A 22,802-nucleotide genomic window follows, 5' to 3' on the forward strand; every position below is an offset into this window, starting at 1 on the left:
ATTACAGACTTCCTTTAATGGTTGTATTAACCTTTCTTTCAAAGTTCTGTAATATCTAGAAGTCAGTCCATCCGGTCCTGAAGATTTACCCAATTGCATATTCTGAATGGCCCCTTCTACTTCCTGATCCGTTATTTTGTAATCCAGCATTAATTTATTTTCTTGGGAAATTTTTTGTAGTCCATTTATTTTCAAAAATTTATCAATATCCATTTCATTCTGCTTTTCCTGTGTATATAGTTGTTTGAAATACCTCTGAAAACACTTTCTAATTTCCACTGGATTCTGTATATTCTTTCCTTCCACTTCCAAATTCGTAATAGTATTTAATTTTTGTCTTTTTTTCAACTGCCAAGCCAACAATTTCCCACACTTATTTGCTGATTCAAATGTCTTTTGTCTCATCTGTTTAATCTTCCATTCTATTTCCTGATTCATCATTTTCATATATTGTACTTGATATAACTTTATTTCTTTCAAAATCTCCTGAGACTTTGGTTTCGCCCTCAGTTTCTTCTCTCCTTCCTTTATTTTTTCCAAAATTTTATCTTTTTTCTCATTTTGCATTCTCTTCTTAATTGCGTTCTGTTGTATCAAAAATCCTCTCATGACGGCTTTACTTGCATCCCAGATTACTCTTTTTTCCACTATAGTGTTCATGTTTATCTCAAAGTAATCTCTCAAAGTTTTTGGGGCCTTTTTAGTAAATTCATCATTCCTGAACAAAGAGTCATTCATCCTCCATCTAAAGGAACCAGTTGGCATTAATTTCATTTCCAGCTTCACAGCATTATGATCAGAGCTGGTCTTGGGGCAAATTTCAACTTTGCTAATCTTTGGAGCCAGTCCTCTAGTTACCCAGATTTGGTCAATTCTTGTCCATGTCATTTTAGCCTCAGAGAAGAAAGTTCCCTCTCTTCCCAGAGGGTTCTTCCTTCTCCAAATGTCAATTAAGTCCATATTTTCAGTCATGTCAAAAAATGTTTTTGGTAGTCTTCCATCCTTAGTAATTATTTGTCTTTGCACCTTATCCATGTTTGTGGATACAACACCATTCATATCTCCCATCAGAATCATATTGTAGTCCAAATAGTCCATCAAGATTTCATGTAGCTTTTTAAAGAATTCTGATTTCCCTTCATTTGGTGCATAAATACCTATTATCAAAAATTTATCTCCTTGTGTTTGGATTTCAATTGCTACAAATCTTCCTTGTTCATCTTTAAAGATAAATTTAGGTGATAGGCTCTCCTTTGCATAAAGAACCACTCCTCTTTTTTTAACTTTATCCGATGAGATAAATTCTTGGCCTAATTTTTTATTACTTAATAATTTCCTGTGTAACCTTGTCACATGCGTTTCTTGTAAACAAATCAAGTCCAATTGCTCTTTTTTCAATAAATGAAACACTCTTCACCTTTTTTCCAAACTGTTGAGGCCATTCACATTCCAACTCAAGGCCTGCAGTGCCATCCTGTGGCTACTTTGATGCTCCCCCAACTGCCCCCAGAGCTTGCTCCTCTTCTGTTGGTGGTAACGCTGGTTCGTTAACAGGGGAGTCCAGTCCAAAAGACAATGCTGAAATGTCCAGGGTACCCTTTCTTGGTGATGCTCTCTCTGTACTCTTTGCTCCAATCGTCTGTCTGGTGATCCTCTTTCCGGTATTATTGGCTCTTCTCCAATTCCCTTCTGTAAGTCTTCTTCGTAGTTATACAAGAACTTTGTTTTATCTTCTACTGATCTTATCTTTATTTTCCTTCCTTTAAAACTAAAGGATAAGCCTTGAGGAAATTCCCACCGAAAGTTGATTTTGTTCCTTCTCAACAGTTCAACCAGATCTCTGAAGTTAAATCTCAAATCTAAAAGATATTTAGGGATATCTTTAAATATCTCCACTCTAAATTGGTGTATTGCCAAGGCCGCCTCGTAATGCCAACTCAAGAGTTTATCCCTCTCTTCTTTAGATTGGAGTGTAATCAAACAGTCTCTTATTCTGTTCTTCTCTTTCTTCCCTCCTCTTCCAAGTCTGAAAGCTCTCACAATTTTAAACTCCTCTTTTTGCAGATCTTGGTTCCAATAGGCTGCAAATTCCTCTGTAAGATAGTCTATCAAAGAGTCTTTTTCTAGTTTAGGTACTCCCCGAATTCTCAAATTTGTCTGTTTCTCCTTGAGCTCAAACATAGAAAGCATCAACTTCTGGTCTTGTACTTGTTTCTGCACATCTGGGACCTCTGTTTCCAGTTGTGCTACCTTCGCTTCAACAGTAACAATCTTTTCCTTAACTTCCTCTGCAGTCTGTCTAGTTGAGTTAGACTCCTTAACTAATGTCTCTATAGCTTCTGTATTAGAATTAACCTTTTGTTCCAAGCTTTTTATGCTTTGTGTATTTTGGTCCAATTTTTGTGAGTTTTGATCCAATTTTTTATTCATTTGTTCCAAGGAATTGTTAATTTTACTCAAAACAAGTGCCCAATCTTCTTCCGAAAGCATTCCTCCTTTTGGTTTAGTATGCATTGATGCAGCTGCAGAGGAAGCAGGAGGGCCAGATGTAGAAGCTCTCCGAAAAGACTTCCCAGACCTTGTTGTCTTTTCTTGTAAAGAAGGATCTATTTTTTCTTTCCCATCTGCCATAACACTCAAGGCCCTCAAGGTCAGGTACAGTCCCAGAGTTTTATCTTTAAGACTGGAAAATTCCACTCCTTGTAGCAGTTTCAAAGTCCTCCTCTAGAGGGAAATAGTTATTGTTTATCTTGTATTAGTCCAAAGTGTCCTTTTTCTTTTTCTTTTATTTTTTTGAATTGCAATAGCAAGTTGCGCCAATGTAATTAGTATCAAGCCTTAACTTTAGTTCAGAAAGAAATAGTTGAAACTTTTAAACCAGGAGAAAATAGTTGAAACAATGTTTCACTCACTGACAGTCAAATAGTCTATTCGCAGTCAATGCGGAGCTCCGCAGTGCAGCGATTTTAATGGCTGCCATTCCCAGGTTCCGAGTGGTGAAAAGTTAACTTTTCCCTCTTTTTCAGCAGGCAAATAACGTCCAAGAATCCTCCCCCTTTTCCCCTGCTTCCAAGGAGGGGTTCGCTATTTTTATACTGGAAATTTAAACATTAAACACAGTCTTTCAGGCTTTAGTTTAAACCTCTTTGCTTCCAACTATTTACAAAAAGAGGAAGGCGGACTTCCTGTTTTACACCTCCCCCGTTCGTAGCCTAATTCAGCTTTTAAAGTTCCAAATTCTTCACTTTACTCACAGGCAATTACTTTAAATCCAAATGTCCACAGGAAAAAGTCAGCACTCTCTGGCAATGGCTGTGCGGCTTCACTCCGTGAAAGTAGCAGTCAGTTCGCAGCACCACGCCGCTCACCCCACTTCGCTCCGGAGCCCCTAAATGGGATTCCCCGCAAGTAGGGGAGGCGCTCCTGGTGCCCTGCCGAACCCCCACGTTCCCAGGCTTCCTCCACCTGGGATTTCTAGCGGGTCCCCACCTTCGCCGCAGCGGGTGACCCAGTTTTCACGGAGCCGGTTCCTCCGCTTAGAGAAACTCCGCCATTCGCCGCTGGCGCTAACCCGGAAGTCCACCTATTTTTCAGGATCCTATTTCTTGTTCACAGGTACATCTAAGGAAAAAGTTGCAGAAGGTACTAACCCCATGATGAAGGCTCCTGCATGATTTCTATCCATAAGATCCAAAATAGTCCCCCCACACCCACACACTACAAGAGGAGAAATCAAATTCTCTCAGGTAGCCCTGTTTCCATAGATAACACTCTCAGTGTTTTATATTATTATGGAATTCATTTCCACCTGGCCCTCAGCGTTTCTTACTTTTTCTCTGTGAAGGAACTGCAGTCCATAATCAAACCAATGGTCTGGCTTGATATAACATAGCTTCCTACATTTGTATATGTGATTAGGCACAGGGTCACTATCCTAAGGGTGACTATGTATACAATGGGAAGTGGGGAGGAGATGCAACACACATCTGGTGCAATGGGCCCAACAATATCAGAAAGCTGCACAAGCTGCATTTCATTGCTCCTGCTGCCTCCTCTCAATTATTCAAAGACAGGAAGGAAATGTTATGCCTTCTTCCAAGAAGACAGCTGTAAAGACAAGTGTCTGGCAACCTATTGTGCAGTAGTGCTTCTTGGATATTTGTGTACATATTAAAAAATAATAATCACAAATTAAAAACCATACTGAACATTGGCAGACTAAGTTCCCAGGACAGTCACGTTGATGCTCCTCACCTGCTATGCACCACAATGGCAGCCTTGGGCATTCCAGTTGTGCCAGAAGTGTAGATGTAGAACAGCCGATCTAGGAAGAAAATACAGAAGTGGAGCATGAGTGAGACATTCAGCTTTTGTCTCCTTGATCCTTGCCCATCCTGGCTAATAAAAGTGAGCCAGGAAGGGCTGGGTGATGGGCTCTACGGTGTGGTGAATGCTTCCCTCTGCGAGGCAGCCTTCCCAGACCTGCTGAAAGAGGCGGTCATTAAACCGCTTCTTAAAAAAACATCTTTAGACCCGGCCAGTATGGCCAACTATTGCCCAGTCTCAAATCTACCATTCCTGGGCAAGGTGATTGAGCGGGTGGTTGCTGAACAACTCCAAGCATGCCTGGAGGATGCGGACCATTTGGATCCCTTCCAATCGGGATTCAAGCCTCACCAAGGGATGATCTCCGGTGGGTTAGGGACAAAGGTGAGAGCTGTTTCCTAGTTCTGCTGGATCTCTCAGCGGCCTTTGACACCATCAACCATAACATCATTCTGGACCGTCTAGAGGGGCTGGGAGCTGGGGGCACTGTTATACAGTGGTTCCGCTCCTTTCTCCTGGGCCGTGTCCAGAAAGTGGTGTTGGGGGATGAGTGTTCAGACCCCTGGGCTCTCACTTGAGGGGTGCCTCAGGGTTCCGTCCCCTCCCCCATGCTTTTTAATATCTATACGAAGCCACTGGGAGAGATCATCGGGGGGGCTGGGTGTTTTTCAGTATGCAGATGACACCCAGCTCTACCTCTCTTTTAAATCAGAACCAGTCAAGGCGGTGAATATCCTGTGTGAGTGCCTGGAGGTGGTTGGAGGATGGATGGCGGCTAACAGAATGAGGTTGAATCCTGACAAGACAGAAGTTCTGTTTTGGGGGGACAGGGGGCGGGCGGGTGTGTGGGACTCCCTGGTCCTGAATGGGGTAACTGTGCCCCTGAAGGACCAGGTGCGCAGCCTGGGAGTCATTTTGGACTCACAGCTGCCCATGGAGGCGCAGGTTAATTCTGTGCCCAGGGCAGCTGTCTACCAGCTCCACCTGGTACGCAGGCTGAGACCCTTCCTGCCCACAGACTGTCTCGCCAGAGTGGTGCATGCTCTAGTTATCTCCCTCTTGGACTACTGCAATGTACTTTACGTGGGGCTACCTTTGAAGGTGACCCGGAAACTGCAATTAATCCAGAATGCGGCAGCTAGACTGGTGACTGGGAGTGGCTGCCTGGATCACATAACACCGGTCCTGAGAGATCTTCATTGGCTCCCAGTACGTTTCCGAGCACAATTCAAAGTGTTGGTGCTGACCTTTAAAGCCCTAAACGGCCTCGGTCCTGTATTCCTGAAGGAGCGTCTCCACCCCCATCGTTCAGCCCGGACACTGAGATCCAGCGCCGAGGGCCTTCTGGCGGTTCCCTCATTGCGAGAAGTAAGGTTACAGGGAACCAGGCAGAGGGCCTTCTCGGTAGTGGCGCCTGCCCTGTGGAACGCCCTCCCAGCAGATGTCAAAGCAATAAACAACTATTTTACTTTTAAAAGACAACTGAAGGCAGCCCTCTTTAGGGAAGTTTTTAATGTCTGATGCTGTACTGTTTTTAACACTTGACTGGGAGCTGCCCCAAGTGGCTGGGGAGACTCAGCCAGATGGGCAGGGTATAAATAATAAATTATCATCATCATCATCATTATCATCTACCTTGGCAAACTACTTGTCTCTGAGACAGCTGTTCTGAAAAAAACAGAACAGAACAATAAGCAGAAGGGCTTCTGTGCCAGTAAAAGTGACCTGTGGTGGCCCACAGCCCAGGCTGCAAGATGCAGTTATGTTCTTTTGACCCAGCAAACAGCCCTGAGGTTATAAGCTTTCAATTTCCATGCCTTCCTGAACTAGGACAGGTGCTGGTTGAGACATCTAGTAACATGACGAAAGGTCCCGTGAATCAGTGTCTGTCAGATGCTCCTGCTGGACTATGCAGGATAATCTGATTCATTAGGGAAAGGCGTGTGGTTGTATGGAAACATACCATCTAATCCTTTGGCTGGAACCTGAGCTGGAGGAGATGTTGATGCCTTAGCCAGAAGAGGGTCCAGGTGTTTGGTGCCTGGAGGAACCAATTCAGGTTTGAAGTCTCCAGAGCAGAACTTGACCATATTTTTCCCCAATGTCCCATTCACTTCAGATATTGCTGCAAAACATAGTCAGCCTTACAAGAAGCTCAAAACAGTAGGTACCCAAGGGCAAAGAGTTTTCAGAATCTAATTTTGAGAAGATGCCAAACTACAGCTTGTGGGAATTCTGTTTATGTCAAAAGAACAATAATCCCAAATGTAAATTTTCATGCCATGCTTACAATAATGATATTCAAATTATGCTAATTGCATGCAAGAAAAGATGCAGGCTAGCCTTCCCAACAGCAATTCCCTGGAACCACACCTAGCATGTTCTTGCTACCATTATCTAGGAATGGTACACACACACACACACACACACACACACACACAGACCTACTCCCTGCAACAAAGGCCACAGGCATACAAACCCACCTGCTGCAGATATACGGAAGATATACTAAAGTATTTGTATCCTGCCATTTGCACTAGAGATCTTTCTACCAATGCTGATGGGGGGGTCTTTTTAAATTGCTACTTTCTGCAGCTTTTAAAGGCTTTTAAAGTATAAAACCTCCCAAAACAATTTGCAGCATTCATAAACAATATAGCATCAATAAAGATTGATACAATACAACAGAAGAGCATTTTAAGAGCCCAATAAATGCATCAGTCAAACTAAACAATCTGTAAAAAGATTGGAAAGATATCAGAGATGGGACTAGGTGAGATTCCCTGAGGGGTGAAATCCAAAGACAAGGAACCACAACCAAAAATGCCTTTTTACAGGCATATTGCCTCACATGATGTAGGGACAACAGTAGGGATTCTTCTGGTGAGGATCTTAAAACCTAAACAGGCTTGTGTGGAAAGTTTTTGAGGTATCCTTTATATAAGCCATTTTATTCTAATAGTGTTTCTATATATGTACTGTTCTGGTTGTACACTGCCCTGTGTGTTTTACTGAAGGGTGCATAGAAAATGTCAACATATTTAAAATATTAATGAATATAGTTGTGCTCCTCCTAGCAGAAGACTGAAGCTAAATGTCCATTTTGGGGGCCAGGTGGGTGATTGGTATGAAGTGGAGGATTAGGGTCTGAGAAGCCCCTTGACACCAATCTACCATTCTGCCTCTACTTCCAGACCACACTGGCTTCTGCACAGGACACACAGAGGAAAGAGCAAGAGAAACCTGCTCCCACTTCTGGCACCAAGGAAATGATGGACATTTTAGCACTGCCTTGAGATGACCCATTCCGTAAGAGATCAACCAATTCAACCTTGGCAAATATTACTAAGAGCCAAATTACCACTGTGCAATTGAAGATCTTCAGTTGGACACCGGAGGAAGTGAGCAGCTTTCAAGTATTTCCTCCAGAGAAATCAATCTTCTCCCCCTCCTCACAAAACAAAAGTGTAGTTCCTCTGAGTGCAACAAGAAGTGCTTAAGGAGCAGCAAACCAAATGGAATCCCACCTGTTGACAGCTCTCCGCCAAAGATGATGGCTTTTGCCCCTGATGTTTTCACACAGTAAGTCAGAGAATCAAGACGCAAGTTGAAGTTGATGAGGGCTGCCTCGATGCCCACTTTGGCCATCCCTAGCCAGAAGCCTACAAACTCAGGTCGACTCTCCATAAAGATGGCAATGACATCACCAACTCGAAAGCCTTGCTGGTAGAAGAAGTTGGCCACAGCATTAGAATATTCATCCAGATGCCGGAAAGTCCATTTCTCATCAGTAGCTTCATAGATAAAGGCCACTTTTTCTGGATGTCGGCGGACCACATCCTGGAATATCTTGGGGACATTGCTCTTGGCTTTCCGGTGCCAGTACAATTTATATTTAACCTGTATGAGCACCGACAGCCCCCTGCAACAAGGAAAATCTAGTTACAATAGCACTTAACACAATACTCCCTGTTCAGAGGGAAAGGCAGCAATATACCAGAGTATCGTCTTGTCCAGATACTCATTCTTCAAGATACAGACTTCACAGATATTAACTTCATTTAAGGAGCTATTTATATTGTGCCTGACGCCGGAATTACTTCATAAAATAAATAAATAAATAAAATTTCTGCATCTAAGCAATCTAAATTCTGCACCCAGCTAAGTATGCATTCACCCTCCTTACTTTGAGAACTTAATAATACAAGTTTGTTTTCACTATTTTGCACATTTTAGACTTTAATAGGCCTGTGGAGAGGGAGAGGCGAAGAGCTAGTCAGAGCATACAAACTTTCCCAACCAGTGAAAAATGTAGTCACACACCTCCCTGGCTTCTTGAGATTTCATCAAGTGTCATCCACACATCTTCAATCACATCTTCAGTCATAAGGGCTAGAAATTTGTTTTTGTTTTTAAAAAGCCAGTATTTTTGAGGAAGCTGACTTTTATGTCCAATATCACGTTCTGGACGTGTTCTGCCCTCAGCTGCAGCATACAGACATAAATATCCTCAGTTCATCTAACCAAGTATATTTATGTCTTGACAGCTACTGGCACTTGATGCTTCAAAGGAAGCAACAATTTAAACTACTGTACTGGGAACTTGTGCCACAATCTACCCTCAGTTAACAATTCCCAATACTCAAGGTTTTCAAAGGCTGAACCCATAGATATTATAGCTCCTGATATCTTAGCTTATAAGCACCAATGGTTCAAAATTCTCTGCATGAAACAGAGTCTGTTGTCAATGCAGAAAGGCATTTTTCTATTGCAGGGATGCCCAAATGATCGACCGCAATCAACAGGTCGATCTCCAGTTGATAGCGGTCGATCGCCGGCTCAATTTCCTCCGCGGGGGAAAAAGAACATCCAGCCCTGCCCTTCATTTGCACACAATTGCAAAAACAGAAGACAGAGTTTTTGCTGGCCGGTTTATTGTTTGGTTAGTGATTTATGGCATGCCCTCCCCCCCAAAAAAACAGAAGAGCTTTTGGTTTCCCGCCTAAAAAAAGCTCACCAACTTTGGGTCTCCCCCCCCCCCCATGGGTAGATCACTGCCAGTTTTTTATTCTGGGAGTAGATCGCAGTCTCTTGGGAGCTGGACGTCCCTGTATTGAAATTAAAATCTGGTTCTAGCCAAAGTTGAGGAGGGGCACTCAACAAACCAAAAAGACATACTGAATGTTAAGTATTTCTTACACAAGTACATGCAAATAAAGTTTGTTTGTTTGTTTTTTCATTCACTGTGAGATAATGTATAGCTTCCTGCTTAACTCACATTTTGGAGTACTGAGAAGCAATGGTCTGTGGTATCCCACCCTGCCTATTTAATGCCAAGTGTTACGTGGGAGATTTGGGAAACTCAGGAAAAAAAATTCTACAACAACATCTTCCAGATAAATTGTTTCAAGTTTGGTTATCTTACTGTGAATTGTTTTAATGAAGTGTTGCATTTGGAGGTTAGGGATTTAAAACAAAAGACTTCTAGTTCTGTGATAGCTGGGAATGTTTTTTTATACCTTCGAATGGTTATACACCATAAGAGTTCAGAAGGTAACAATCTCCAGCTAATGGGAAGGAACAGAGAGCATTTGGAGCCAATATGTAGTTTTGAATTTGGAAAAAAAAATATTTTGAGCTGTCAGGAGTGTCAACTTGCATAAAACATTGGGGAGGGGGGCCAAGTATGCCCTGCCCCATATATTTGATCACAAGACGCAGTGCACCCACACCATTTGAATGGCAATGCCCATCAACTTTGGGTGGGCCTGGCTGCCTTAAATATTTTAGGGGGGGCTGAGAGTCCTCAGTCCCTGGGAGCTGGCTTCTAGGTGAACTGTAGTTGACGTTAAAATTAACAAGAGCCAAGCCTTGGATCTGGCTGAAACAGTTCCTATTTCAGCTGTGCTGTCTGTTTCTAGGAATGTTCCTGCCTCTATCATGGTCTGCTTGTATATGTGTAAATGAAGCAAGTGGTTACAAAGGGACACTAAGCGTCAGGTTCTCTCTCATCCAAAGGAAACTAAACTCCTAATTGACATGGGAATTTCTCACCCATCAGATTAGTGCAGAATATATACAAGCAGACATGTATGATTCCCTAGATCTCTCGGTCCATATAGCTCTTTGCAGAACCAAGGATGGAGATAAAACCATAGGGGCCGAGGCAGTTTTGGCCCCCTGAATGTATTTTTGAGGGGGCTGGGCCTCCTCCATTTTCAGAGGGCATTTGGCTCTGCCCCCTGGCTCCTCACAATGTCATATGTGACGTCAGGACAGAACAGGATAGAACAGTCATTCGTAAGTCCACACATCACTCCATGGTCAGGCCAGTCCTTCGCTTCTCTATGCCTACATCTTAGAGTTGTTTACATATAGAACCGGGGGGGGGGGGTTCAGGGGGGGAAACCGTGGGTTGTATCCACCTATAGTAGGCTTAAATTGGTCCTGTTCATTAATTTCAATGGATCCACTTTGAGTAGAACTAACACTGGCTACAATCCTGTGAAAAAGAAACTGCATACAAATGTTCATATTTTGCATGAAACTGCCACTTCATTCCGAGTCTAATGTTTTCAGATTTGCAGTCTGGAATGTCTTTAGACATGTGCTGTGACAGGAAGAGGAAAATGACTAAACAAGTGGCAGAAGAGGAGGGGAGATAGGAATAGGGCAAGAGGCTATAAAAGAAGCAAAAGAGCACAAAATTCCAACCCCTAAACACTGGGCCTGTATATTTAAAAAAAACTTCTCTGCATCTGAAAGCTTGAAAACTGAGATTTTAACACTTGCAAATTTTTCATTAGATTCTCTTATAATCTTAGGGCACAAGAATTAGGCTCAGAGTAGCCCCTTGAAACAAGGTACGCATTGGTTTCTGGCCTGCAACGTGCAGCTGCCATGCACAGAATTAAGTTGTGCATGTCATTGCAAGCCTCCATTGGTGCATTAGGTGGAAGGGGGACTGTAGATGCTATTGGTTTTAGTATTACAGCCTGACAACACTTCCAGCATCTTTTAACAAGGTCCACTTGGCACCAAACCCTCCCTTCTGTGGCTTTGTCCCAATTTGTAAATAGTATATATGAAATAATATACAACAGAGCAAATCATTTACAGAATGCCCTTCATTCCCAACCAAGCATGGAGACCCCGGGACACAATGTGCACTCAGAAGGTGCAGGTTCAATCCCTTGATCAAAAGCATTACCTCTGCCCAAGAAATCAGGGAGCTGCAACAAGTTAGAGTATAAAACAGCTTCATAATGTATTAAAACATGTCAGTCAACTAGTGCAACTAAAGTAAAAATGTCTCCTTGCAGTGGACATGGTAGAGCACCCAAACAGACCTGAGCCCCAATACTTCATTTTAAAAATCAAGTGCTGTATTCAAAACATTTGATTAAAAATTGTAACATATGCTGGAACTACAGCATTTCACAAAAAAAAATCACTACTAATTTTCATTTACTTTATTACAGAAAGTTTTCCTGTAGTTTGTGCCCATTTTGATGAATGGGCAAGGTGAATCAGAAAGGGAACAAAAGGGAGTGGAGAAAGGAGGAACACTTTGCAATTTAAATGCTGTATTTTCAGGTTCAATTTGTGTCTGAAAGCAACAAGGAGCAAGCAAAATTAACTCATTTGTAGAAGGGCTCTTAAAGATGACTCAAAGCAAATTATATTGCATACACCCCATCCAGTCAGGGTTATGAGACATTAAGAATTATATTGACAAAAATTGGATAAAAGATGAACACCACCACTAGCAGCACAACCTTAGGGATATTTGCTTATGAGTAAACCAACAGAGTTTAAAAGTAAGTATGAATAGGATTGTATTTTAAGACTGCTGCACAATGCATGCTTAATCAGAAGGTAACCCCTCCAAATTCAATGAAGCTCACTGCTTCATAATTGTACTCAGGACTGCTGCGTTAATTATCTGCTATCCTGACTTTTAGTCTATACCAGACACTGAAAGCAACTTTTGGGTGTGGGTAACTGATCTTTCTGGTTTTTTGGATAATTTAAAACATCTTCCATTGTACAGTGGTACCTTGGTGCTCGAACTTAATCCGCTCCAGGAGTCTGTTCGACTCCCGAAACAGTCTGAAAACTAAGGTGTGGCTTCCAATTGGCTGCAGGAGCTTCCTGCACTCAAGAGGAAGCTGCATCGGACATCCAGTATCCGAAAAACGTTCGCAAACTGGAACACTTACTTCCGGGTTTGCGGTCTTTGGGAGCCGATTTGTTGAACAACTAAGCCGTTTGAGAACCAAGGTAGCACTGTAATGGACAATTATGATCAATTTTGAAGTAGGAATTCCTTTTAGACTCATCAGGAAGATAATAAAAAGTGCCACAGCATCAAGACTAACAGGGCTGCACTAAACACATTCTGTACCAAAAATGTCATTTGCTGTTGATCTAAGGAAGACTGCCCAGAGGATTAGACCGCCAATACAAATCAATAACATTAAAAAAAAAAATCCTACAGATCCCTCCTGAGTGAAGCAGGAGCCTTGAGGGACTGGGGAGAAGAGAGACTGGTTTAGTAATAGGCTGTTGGCATTTCACCAAACAAGGCTTGCCGGTCACAATGACCCTGCCCTCAGCTCTGCCAGGAAAGAAACAGAAGAGTCTTTGCAAGCTTTAGCTGCACTTTCCACATTCTTAAGGGGGCTTTATTCTCTCCTGTTATTTCTCACTTGCCATGCAATGAGAGGAAGCAGAGATCCAGAGGACACTGAAAACCACTGTAAGAAGTGAAGCAGTCTTTGAGAATGCAGCGGCCCTAAATCCATTAACAACACAGGAATCTCAAGGATATATAATCTTGAAGAAAATAGGTGTCAATTTCAATTACGGTACAGAGCAGGGCACACAGGAGAGCAGTATGGATCTAACACACAGTTTATATCTTCAACCAAGAAAGCTCATCTATGGTTGTTTAGATGATTCTTCTTGTTACTGCCACTCTTGTGATTCTTTTGTACAGTGGTACCTCGGGTTACAGACGCTTCAGGTTACAGACTCCGCTAACCCAGAAACAGTACCTCGGGTTAAGAACTTTACTTCAGGATGAGAACAGAAATCGCGCAGCAGTGGCGCGGCAGCAGCGGGAGGCCCCAGTAGCCAAAGTGGTACCTCAGGTTAAGAACAGTTTCAGGTTAAGAACTGACCTCCAGAACGAATTAAGTTCTTAACCCGAGGTACAACTGCATTTGTTCTTTTATATGGTTGCATTGGTGGTTTTTCATTTATATTATAGTACCCCACCCTGCAGTGGCGAGCAGATTGAAAATATTTTGAATAATAATAAAACAAAGATCAAGAAACCCATATATACACATAAACTCCACACAGAATTCATGTTAATTTCTAGGTGTAAGTTATTTCCAAGTAGGAATTTGAATTTGGCTTTAAAATTATTTCCCCTTTCAAACTTTTAATTTATCTAATTTGGATTCTGAAGCATACAAATGAGATTTATCTCCTTTTATTATCACAACAATAGCATGATGTACATTGGACCAAGAATTAGTACCTGGCCCATGGATGTAGCCAAGGGGGAGCTGCCCCCCCCCCCAGATCAAGTAAAGCAATATACTTAACTGACCAATCACATTGGCTCTGCCCCCCTTTCAAAAGTCCTGCGCCCCAACAAAGATCCTGGCTACGCCGATGACCGGGCCCCAAGCTTCATGGGTGAGTAGAATTTCTCAACATTTCTCATTATGTGTAGTTTCAGGATTCTTCACATTAACACCATTTATGGTTTTGAGCAGACAAATAGCTAACAAAACTTTAAGCAACCTTCTCTCCCACCTGCTACCCACCACAAATTAGTTCTCCCTTCAAGGTCGCAGCCTCCTGTGGGAGCATTTCCTTTCAAAATGGAATCAGAAAAATGATTTTCACAATGTTTAGTTCAGCCCCAAATCTACCTCTAACCACTCAGTTACAACAGCTGAGGAATGGAATTTTATCAATAATATTTTATCTGCTTTTAACTGTGTATTTCCATATCAACAGCTTAGTCTTAGGAAGTGAGAGCTGTCTCTTTCAGATGTACAGTGGTACCTCGGGTTACATACGCTTCAGGTTACAGACTCCAATAACCCAGAAATAGTACCTCGGGTTAAGAACTTTGCTTCAGGATGAGAACAGAAATCGCGCAGCAGCAGCAGGAGGCCACATTAGCTAAAGTGGTGCTTCAGGTTAAGAACAGTTTCAGGTTAAGAACAGACCTCCGGAACAAACCAAGTTCTTAACCCGAGGTACCACTGTATACGAATGGTATGGTACTTTGCTTCTGAAGCAATCTAGCAAATGCTTCACACACTGTTTCATTTCACAGTAAGAGTATTTCCATTCATGTGGGTGACCCGTTCAACGTAGCTTTCTCCCCAGATAAACTAACCTTGGGTCGCGTTCCTCATAAGTACAGTACACAAGACTGAATAAACAGAAGATTTAGAATGTTGTACCTTGATCATCTTTGGATTTATCAGCAGCAATAAATCCAATTTAGCACAAGTTCCACTTCCACTGAAGTCCTTAGCACACTGAGCCATATACAGGTCTATCGGGTGTGAGAACACCTTTATTATTTATGGCACAAGTGGCAAACCCTTTTCAGCCTGAGGGCCACACTGAGCGTCAGCCACCTGTCCAAGCAGCATTGGGCATGGCCAAAGGATATGTGTGCGTACAGGCTCACTACAAATACAGCCAGTAGTAGCTAGCATGGCTGAGGCTGCATTGCTCTTCCACCTCTCCAACATCGTGTGTCACTGCTGATACCAAAAGGGAGAGAGGAAAAGACAAGGCAGCATGGAACTCAACATGGTTTTTGGCTCAGCAACACAGCTAATCTAATGCCCTGTGCAGAGCTTCCTGTGACTGCATCCAGCACAACACAACACAGGCAGCACACATGCACTCGCTACACAAGCACATTCACAACACACAGTTTTTTCACCAGACATGTAACCACAAAGTACACTCATCCTTTTCTCTCATTCTCCACACTCATGTGCACACGCAGCATTGCCAACCCTCACCACTCCAGTGCTGGGATGAGAGTGTCTGGAAATGTTGTGTTTTATACTCTTAAAGATCAGGCTCCAATCTTAGTTCTATGGTGCTCAGTGCAAAGATCAGAAAGAAAAACCCTCTATGTGCACTTTTGTTTAATTTCCTGATCAGAGGGCTGGTGAGCCACTTCTCACGGCATGAGGGGCCAGATCTGTGCCACAAGTTGGCCACCCCTGATTGATGTAAACAACAAACGAGCACATTACGATGCAAGAGGAAGCTGTACTTACAGGAGATCTCTCAAGGCTGTTTTAAAGATGATCCGGAGAAATGTCCAGCCACCAGTGCCAATGTAAATGCCCAGAGCAACTGCAATACTCCATGACCAGGCCAAGCCAAAAAAACGCATCAGGCCAAGAGAACCAAGCGAGGCAGTGCAAACGCCAATCATACGCATTCTAGAGAAAGAGATAGGCTGCAGTGTTAACCAGTAAGTTCATTTGTTTTGCATCAACATTTTATTAAGTATGCAGTTGAGCAGTGTTAGAAACTCAAGATATATAAGCTAGACGCCAAATGGCTCCTTAAACCAGGATTAGCCGGGGGTCATTCCACGTCGGTTCAACATGGTCACGCCACCCACTTTCTCGGATTTTGATGAAACTTGGTGTACACCCTTCCCTTATGGTTGAAAGAAACCCCCTTAATCCCCCCCATCTCAAACAGTTTTAATTTTATAGCACTTCAAAATTTCGTGAAATCTGTGTTTCTGTCCCTCTTGAGATCCTCGGCCTTGTGTGCATTTTATTGTTTTTCTCCATAACCAATGATCAGATCTCTTTGAATTTTTACACAGAGATCAATAACATGATGAGGATTTCAGGAAAAAATACACCAGCACTCAAAAGATCTTATAAATGCCTTTAAAAAATGTATAAATGTAGCTTTTCTGGTGGAAAAACTAGGTTTAGGAAACCTAAATTTTCAGCGTTAGGGCACGATGCAATCAAAAGTTTTTGATGGCGAAAATTATTGCAAAGTCATGCTCTTTCTCAACAAGGAATAAAATTTATGGTTCTCTTATGTCTTGTAACAAAACTTTATGTTTTTTGGACATCGTGGGGGGGGGGAATGGCTACTGGGTACAACTTTCCTACAATCCATAGCTGTAAAAGAAAAAAATAATGAAACAAAGTTCATCTTAAAATCTAAAATAATATTGGTGATTACAGGGTTTGTTGTTGTTTTTTCAAAAGTGCAGACTTGTTTTCAGTTTTGGGGTATTTAAAACTATGAAAATTGGCTATATCATGAAATCAATCTTTAAAAAATCAGTCAGAAACTTTAAATGCTGACATGTAAGGAAATAAGACCTAGCAAGAAAAAGATTAAAAGTATGTAAAATTATGCATTATATTCAATTATGAGTACATCAAACCATTTTATTTTTTTTAGATTGCCACTGAACACTGCCTGGAAACTTTCTCTGATCCCGTATGTAGCACCTCTCAAAAGACTATAATGTTTCCTAGGTATACAATTCAAGGTGCTGGGCTTGACTGAGAAACCTTGAAGACAAGGGAGACTGCCTCCTTCTCTTGTGAACGCCAAGATCAACAAATGGGTATTTAACAATGCCATCCACACACTATGTTCTGATGCAAGTAATGAACAGAAAGGCTGTCCGCACAAGCCTGAGTGTCATTCCAAAAAGTTACAAATACTCATTTCATTTTTTTACTTAGTGAAGGCTAAGGCAGCCAAGGTGAGAACTTTCGCACTGAATATACTTAAATCCATTTTTAGTCCTGAGTCTTCAAGCTTGGAGAAAGAGCACATTTTATGAACGAGTGAATGAAAGCTTAATGAAGGATTTGAAACAGGATGAGCAAGTAAGTTACTTGGCGAATAGAAAGGAGCAACTTGTTCCAGAAGTAGGGAACGGCATGCTAGAAGGGTACAAAGACAGGAGTGGCAAAAGGGAACAAAGGAGAATCAGTGTTGATCCCATCATAACATAGTTAGCAACAGTCTGTCAGGGTGCAGGGTGCAATTGCTGCTTATGCACCAAGAAAACTGCATTATTTACCTAGTTAAATGACATAAAAAGTAAAAACAAAATCACCATGATAGGCAAGGAACATTATTTAGATAAGATAAAATATTGTATCTCCTAAAGTCAGGAGCTAGATCCCAAGGCCTGTGAGGATACTTGCTTGCTTGTCCTTAGTTACAATTTTCAACCTAATAATAAATATACTGCGTGTCAGTTGTGCACATTTATAAGCTGTACCTGAAAATATAATCTTCCTAGGGTTCCTTCTTTAAGTACAGCTTCCTCAATGTGTTTTATACTAGGATCATGTGTTTGATACAGTCATGGATTCAGTTTAAAAAGATAAAAATTGTAGTCCTTTTTTTAGCCTGTTTCTATTAAATTCAGATTTCACTTTTTTTTCTTTTGTTTTAAAACAATCTTACATTAACTAAATAGCAATAATAATAATAATAATAATAATAATAATAATAATAATAATCTGGCTTCAAAAAACAACATCAATCATTCATCCCATTTCAGCTTTAAAATAAAATGCAACTCCCTAGCATTTTAGGGTAGATGAAATAGCAGCACTGCTTACAGGGAGGATGACTAATGCCATATGGAGAATTTCAAAGACAGAGACTGGATCTTCTAACAAATCCAACTCTGATCAAAGCATATGTTTGACATTTAAAGCCCTAACCAGATTTCAGCTCCTGCATACTTGAAGGATTGCCTCTGCCATGGGCTCTGATATCATCAGTGTCTATGGTGAGAGCATGATTACAGCTCACAAACACATGTTCATTGAGATCGGTGGGTATTTTGATATTTTCTATTGTTTAGACTGATTTTAATTTGGCAGAGCAATCCAAGCAATGGGGAAGCAGACTGATTCACGCCCACCAGCCATGTGCTGGGACCACCTTTTCAAATCCCAGGCTGAAGAGAGTGTTTTTCACCAGTGAGACCTCTCCTCTAGTGTGTGTGTTATGTGCTTGTGGGTGTACTGTATTCTGCATCCTGCCACACCTCAGCCTGGTACATTTGGGGATTGAAGGGCAAGTTATATTATTACTGTTAAAGCCAAATGCTATCAATAAAATTCACAAAATGGATATTGAGGAGAGAGATTTCCTGAAGCAGATTCTTTGGATAACAGACAAACAGTTCAATACTGTACTATGCATGCCTACTCTGGTGTACAGTGATGCCCCGCAAGACGAATGCCTCGCAAGACGAAAAACTCGCTAGACGAAAGGGTTTTTCGGTTTTGCGTTGCTTCGCTAGACGAATTTCCCTATGGGCTTGCTTCGCAAGACGAAAACGTCTTGCGCTTTTTTTTAAAGCCGCTTGAAGAGGCGCAGTTGCGATGGACCGTGCTTCGCAAGACGAAAAGACTCGCGGAACGAATTATTTTCGTCTTGCGAGGCACCACTGTATGTTCCATGTTCAGCGTAGTAAACATCCATTAAGATTGCAGCCTTTGACTTTTAAGGTAACTCTCAACTTCAGTACTGGTTGCTACAGCTAAACCATTATGGGGTAAAATATGAGCAACATGTTTACAATGTTGTTTTACACAAACCTGGGCAAGGCGTAGCAATGTGTGCTCCTGAATTCCTCAAGGTTCATTCAGGAACACACATTGCTCAGGCTTTTGGCTAAGATCAAGTGTGAAATGGAAAAAAATGCCAAAGGGCAAAAATTATAGCACATGCTAAGGGGGTGAGAGGAGTTCTTTTTTTAAAAAAAGGAAAAATATTTCAATACAGATATTTGGATTGAATTCTTTATAATTATTGTAATAACAAAAAGGAATATTAATTCTAAAGCCAGTAAACCTAGCATCTTATATACAGTGTTAGAAACTCAGATATGTAAGTTAGGTGCCAAATGGCTCCTTAAGCCAGGGTTACGGTTGCCAAAACAGAATGCCTAGATGCCATTTTGAGGCCGTCCGGCTCGAAAGCCATGTTTTTCAATACAGCTTGTTGGCTCCTGAAATTCACTCTGATTGTGCAGAAGAACTGATACAATTCTACAGGACATGTTGCTAGTGTGTGAAAACAGTCAAGACCCAAGGATTCCCAGGCATGCACCTCCAGATGGTGGAGATGTCAGGCACCCTCCTGGTGCCCAGGCATCTTCACTTGATGGCAGGTGGCCGATAGGCAAGTGCAAAATTTACCTGATGAATTTTCATCGCTGCTTATATAACCATCAGGGTGTACTTTAGTTCAAACAGAAGGGTAGTTGGGTAATTTTAGACTCTGGACTTGACTGTCTTCCAATATCATGTCCAGCCTTTTTAGATGGTAGTGTGTATTATGTGCTTTGTTTACTTCAAAAAGTGATAAAGCCACTCCTGCTGTTTCAAGGTCCTTCTGCTCATTCTGCTAAGTAGGGCCAGAAACTTCTGCCCCAAGATACAGTCATACCTCGGGTTGAATGTGCTTCAGGTTGAGTGCTTTCGGGTTGCGCTCCGCAGCAACCCAGAAGTAATGGAGCGCGTTACTTCCGGGTTTCACCACTCGCGCATGTGCAGATGCTCAAAATGACATCACGCGCATGCGGGGAAGCGGCAAAACACAACCCACGCACGCGCAGACATGCCGTCGCGTCTTACGTTCTGTTCAGGATGCGAACGGGGCTCCGGAACAGATCCCGTTCGCATTCTGAGTTACCACTGTACTGATAACTTGGACACAGAATACCATCCCTAATTGTTTCAAGAAGTGGCAGAAAGATATTTCCAGATTTGTTTGGCAGGGCAAGAAGCCTCGTATAAAATTTAAGATATTAACTGATGCTAAAGAAAGAGGTGGATTTGCCCTGCCAGACCTTAAACTTTATTATGAATCAGCTGCTTTTTACTGGCTGAGACAATGGCTGCTTCTTGAAAACACTGAAGTGTTGGATTTAGAAGGTTTTAACAATGCATTTGGTTGGCATGCATATTTGTGGTATGATAAGGTAAAAGTACATAAAGCGTTTAAAAACCATATTGTTAGAAAAGCACTGTTTAACGTTTGGATAAGATATAAGGATTTGTTAGAAAAGAGAACTCCAAGATGGCTGTCACCAATGGAAGCGAAGGCACAGAAAAAATTCAATATGGAGGCCAAATGGCCGAAATATTGGGAAATTTTGGAACAAGATGGAGACAGAATAAAATTGCAGAGCTTTGAAAAATTGAAAAACAAAGTGCGAGATTGGCTCCATTATTACCAAATAATGGAGGCATATAATTTGGACAAAAAAGTTGGTTTCCAGGTGGAAAAATCAAAATTGGAAACAGAATTGCTGGATCCAAAAATTAAGAACTTGTCAAGAATGTATAACTTGCTGTTGAAATGGAACACTCAGGATGAAACGGTGAAATCAGCTATGATTAAATGGGCACAAGATGTTGGACATAACATAATGATGGCTGACTGGGAACAGTTATGGACCACAGGTATGAAATTCACGGCATGTAATGCCTTAAGAGAAAATCTAATGAAAATGATTTACAGGTGGTACATGACACCAGTCAAGCTTGCAAAAATTTACCATTTGCCCTACAATAAATGTTGGAAATGTAATGAGACTGAAGGTACATTCTTTCACCTTTGGTGGACGTGCCCAAGGATTAAGACAATCTGGGAGATGAATTATAACGAAATGAAAAAGATATTTAAATATACTTTTTTGAAGAAACCAGAGGCCTTTCTCCTGGGCATGGTCGGCCAAATGGTGCCAAAGAAGGATAGAATTTTCTTTATGTATGCAACAACAGCAGCAAGAATACTCACGGCGAAGTACTGGAAGACACAAGATTTACCCACCCGGGAAGAATGGCAGATGAAGTTGATGGACTATATGGAAATGGCGGAAATGACTGGCAGAACCCGAGACCAGGGAGAATAATCGGTGGAAGAAGACTGGAAAAGTTTAAAGATTACTTACAGAAATACTGTAAAATTAATGAATGTTAGAAAAATGTTGGAATGAAGTTATATGGCTTTAGTAGAAATGTTATAAGGAATTAAGTATAAATAGATTAATAGAGTATTAAAGGGGGGGAAAATAAGATTAGAATGTGTTAAGATAATTATAGGATAGAAAACAGAGGAAGATGGAAAGGAATTGCTGAAACAATTAATAGAAGTGGAATACAAAAAGGAAGGTGTGAGGAGGTCGTGGAAATAAGTGAAAGAAAGATAAGATATTGAAATTGGACTGTGTTTTAAATGGTTTTTGTTTTGTTTTGTTTTGTTAGTTGTATGTGTTAGTGTTTTGTAGTGTTTTTTGTACTGTATTGTATTGTTGTATTTTTTTTTTGTTTTTTGTAGTGTTGTGTTTAATTTGTTGGAAAATTAATAAATATTATTTAAAGAAAAAACAGAATACCATCCCTAAAACCTTAGCTTCCACTGTACATTTTTAAAAAGATGTTTCTAGTCTTGAAAACTAGGAGCAGGTGGGGTGGTGAAACACTGCTGTGGAGTGCCACTGCAGCTTACAAGGACAGGGTCAGGCAGGATCAAGGAAAGGGCTGCAGGAATGCACGGGCAGGGCCAATCTTGCACTCTTGTCATTGCACCCATAAGCACTGACCTCACCTCACCTCTGCCCTGCCCCACCCTCCTGGTAAGCTGCAGCTACACCAGTCAGTGTCAGGAGGACAACTCAGTAGCACCCTCCCACCACACCAGCTGCTCCCGTCAAAACTGCAGTGGGCACTATATGCAGAATAGTTACATGCAAGACTCTTAAAACTCAAGGGCACAAGGCAGTCTTCCAATGGTTAGGAAACAAGGTTTTACTATCCCAAAAGGGTTCCCAGTGTTTTCTCGCATAGTTGCTATTCCTTCTTGCATCAACAATAAAATCTAATATTCCCTTTCTTCTCTGGAATTCCACTTCTTGCCAAATTCTTTTAAAATTCCAGTCTTAGAAGCAAAAACTCACTACACCAATTTACAGTATTCAGGAAATGCAATTCATTCTGCAACTATAAAAGTTGTGTGTGATGCCCAAATGCCTTGTACAGGTTGCATGAGGCAGTAGGTATCTGCTTTCTTGATGCCCTGATCCCACAGAGAACTGTCCCCACCATGCTCAAAGTTCAACAGCAACAAGTAAATTCATGAATGGCATCTTGAAGCAGGTAACACGTAACATTTTCTGTTGTAAGTCTCCTTATTCATTCATATATTTTTCTCCCCCTTGCTTCCAATTCCACAATGAGAGTATTGCTGAGTGCCACAAGGAAAGGTGTAACTTGGTTTTGCCCCCGGGATTTGGGGAGAATCTCAAAGATCAAAGTCTTTCTGAGGAACAGAACCAACCCCTTGAACTACTTCTAAAAAAGCTACACCTATAGTTAAGATGTAAAAAGCCCAAC

The 22,802-nt window shown here is 41.5% G+C and overlaps 1 protein-coding gene across 4 annotated transcripts in view; it reads right to left on the reverse strand.

Moving 5' to 3' along the window:
- Positions 1 to 22,802, reverse strand: part of SLC27A1 (solute carrier family 27 member 1) — a 52,415-nt gene that overhangs the window by 25,852 nt on the left and 3,761 nt on the right. For all 4 annotated transcript variants that reach the window (XM_083486664.1, XM_083486665.1, XM_083486666.1 and 1 more), the window contains 4 exons: positions 15,660 to 15,827; positions 7,854 to 8,248; positions 6,290 to 6,451; positions 4,255 to 4,324 (listed from right to left, as the gene is read on the reverse strand). In XM_083486664.1, coding sequence (XP_083342790.1) covers positions 4,255 to 4,324; positions 6,290 to 6,451; positions 7,854 to 8,248; positions 15,660 to 15,826 — 794 coding nt within the window. In that variant the 5' untranslated portion in view covers position 15,827. The remainder of the gene's footprint in view (positions 1 to 4,254; positions 4,325 to 6,289; positions 6,452 to 7,853; positions 8,249 to 15,659; positions 15,828 to 22,802) is intronic.

This window comes from Podarcis liolepis (genome assembly GCF_965112155.1).
Source record: "Podarcis liolepis genome assembly, chromosome: 2".
Lineage (NCBI taxonomy): Eukaryota > Metazoa > Chordata > Lepidosauria > Squamata > Lacertidae > Podarcis > Podarcis liolepis.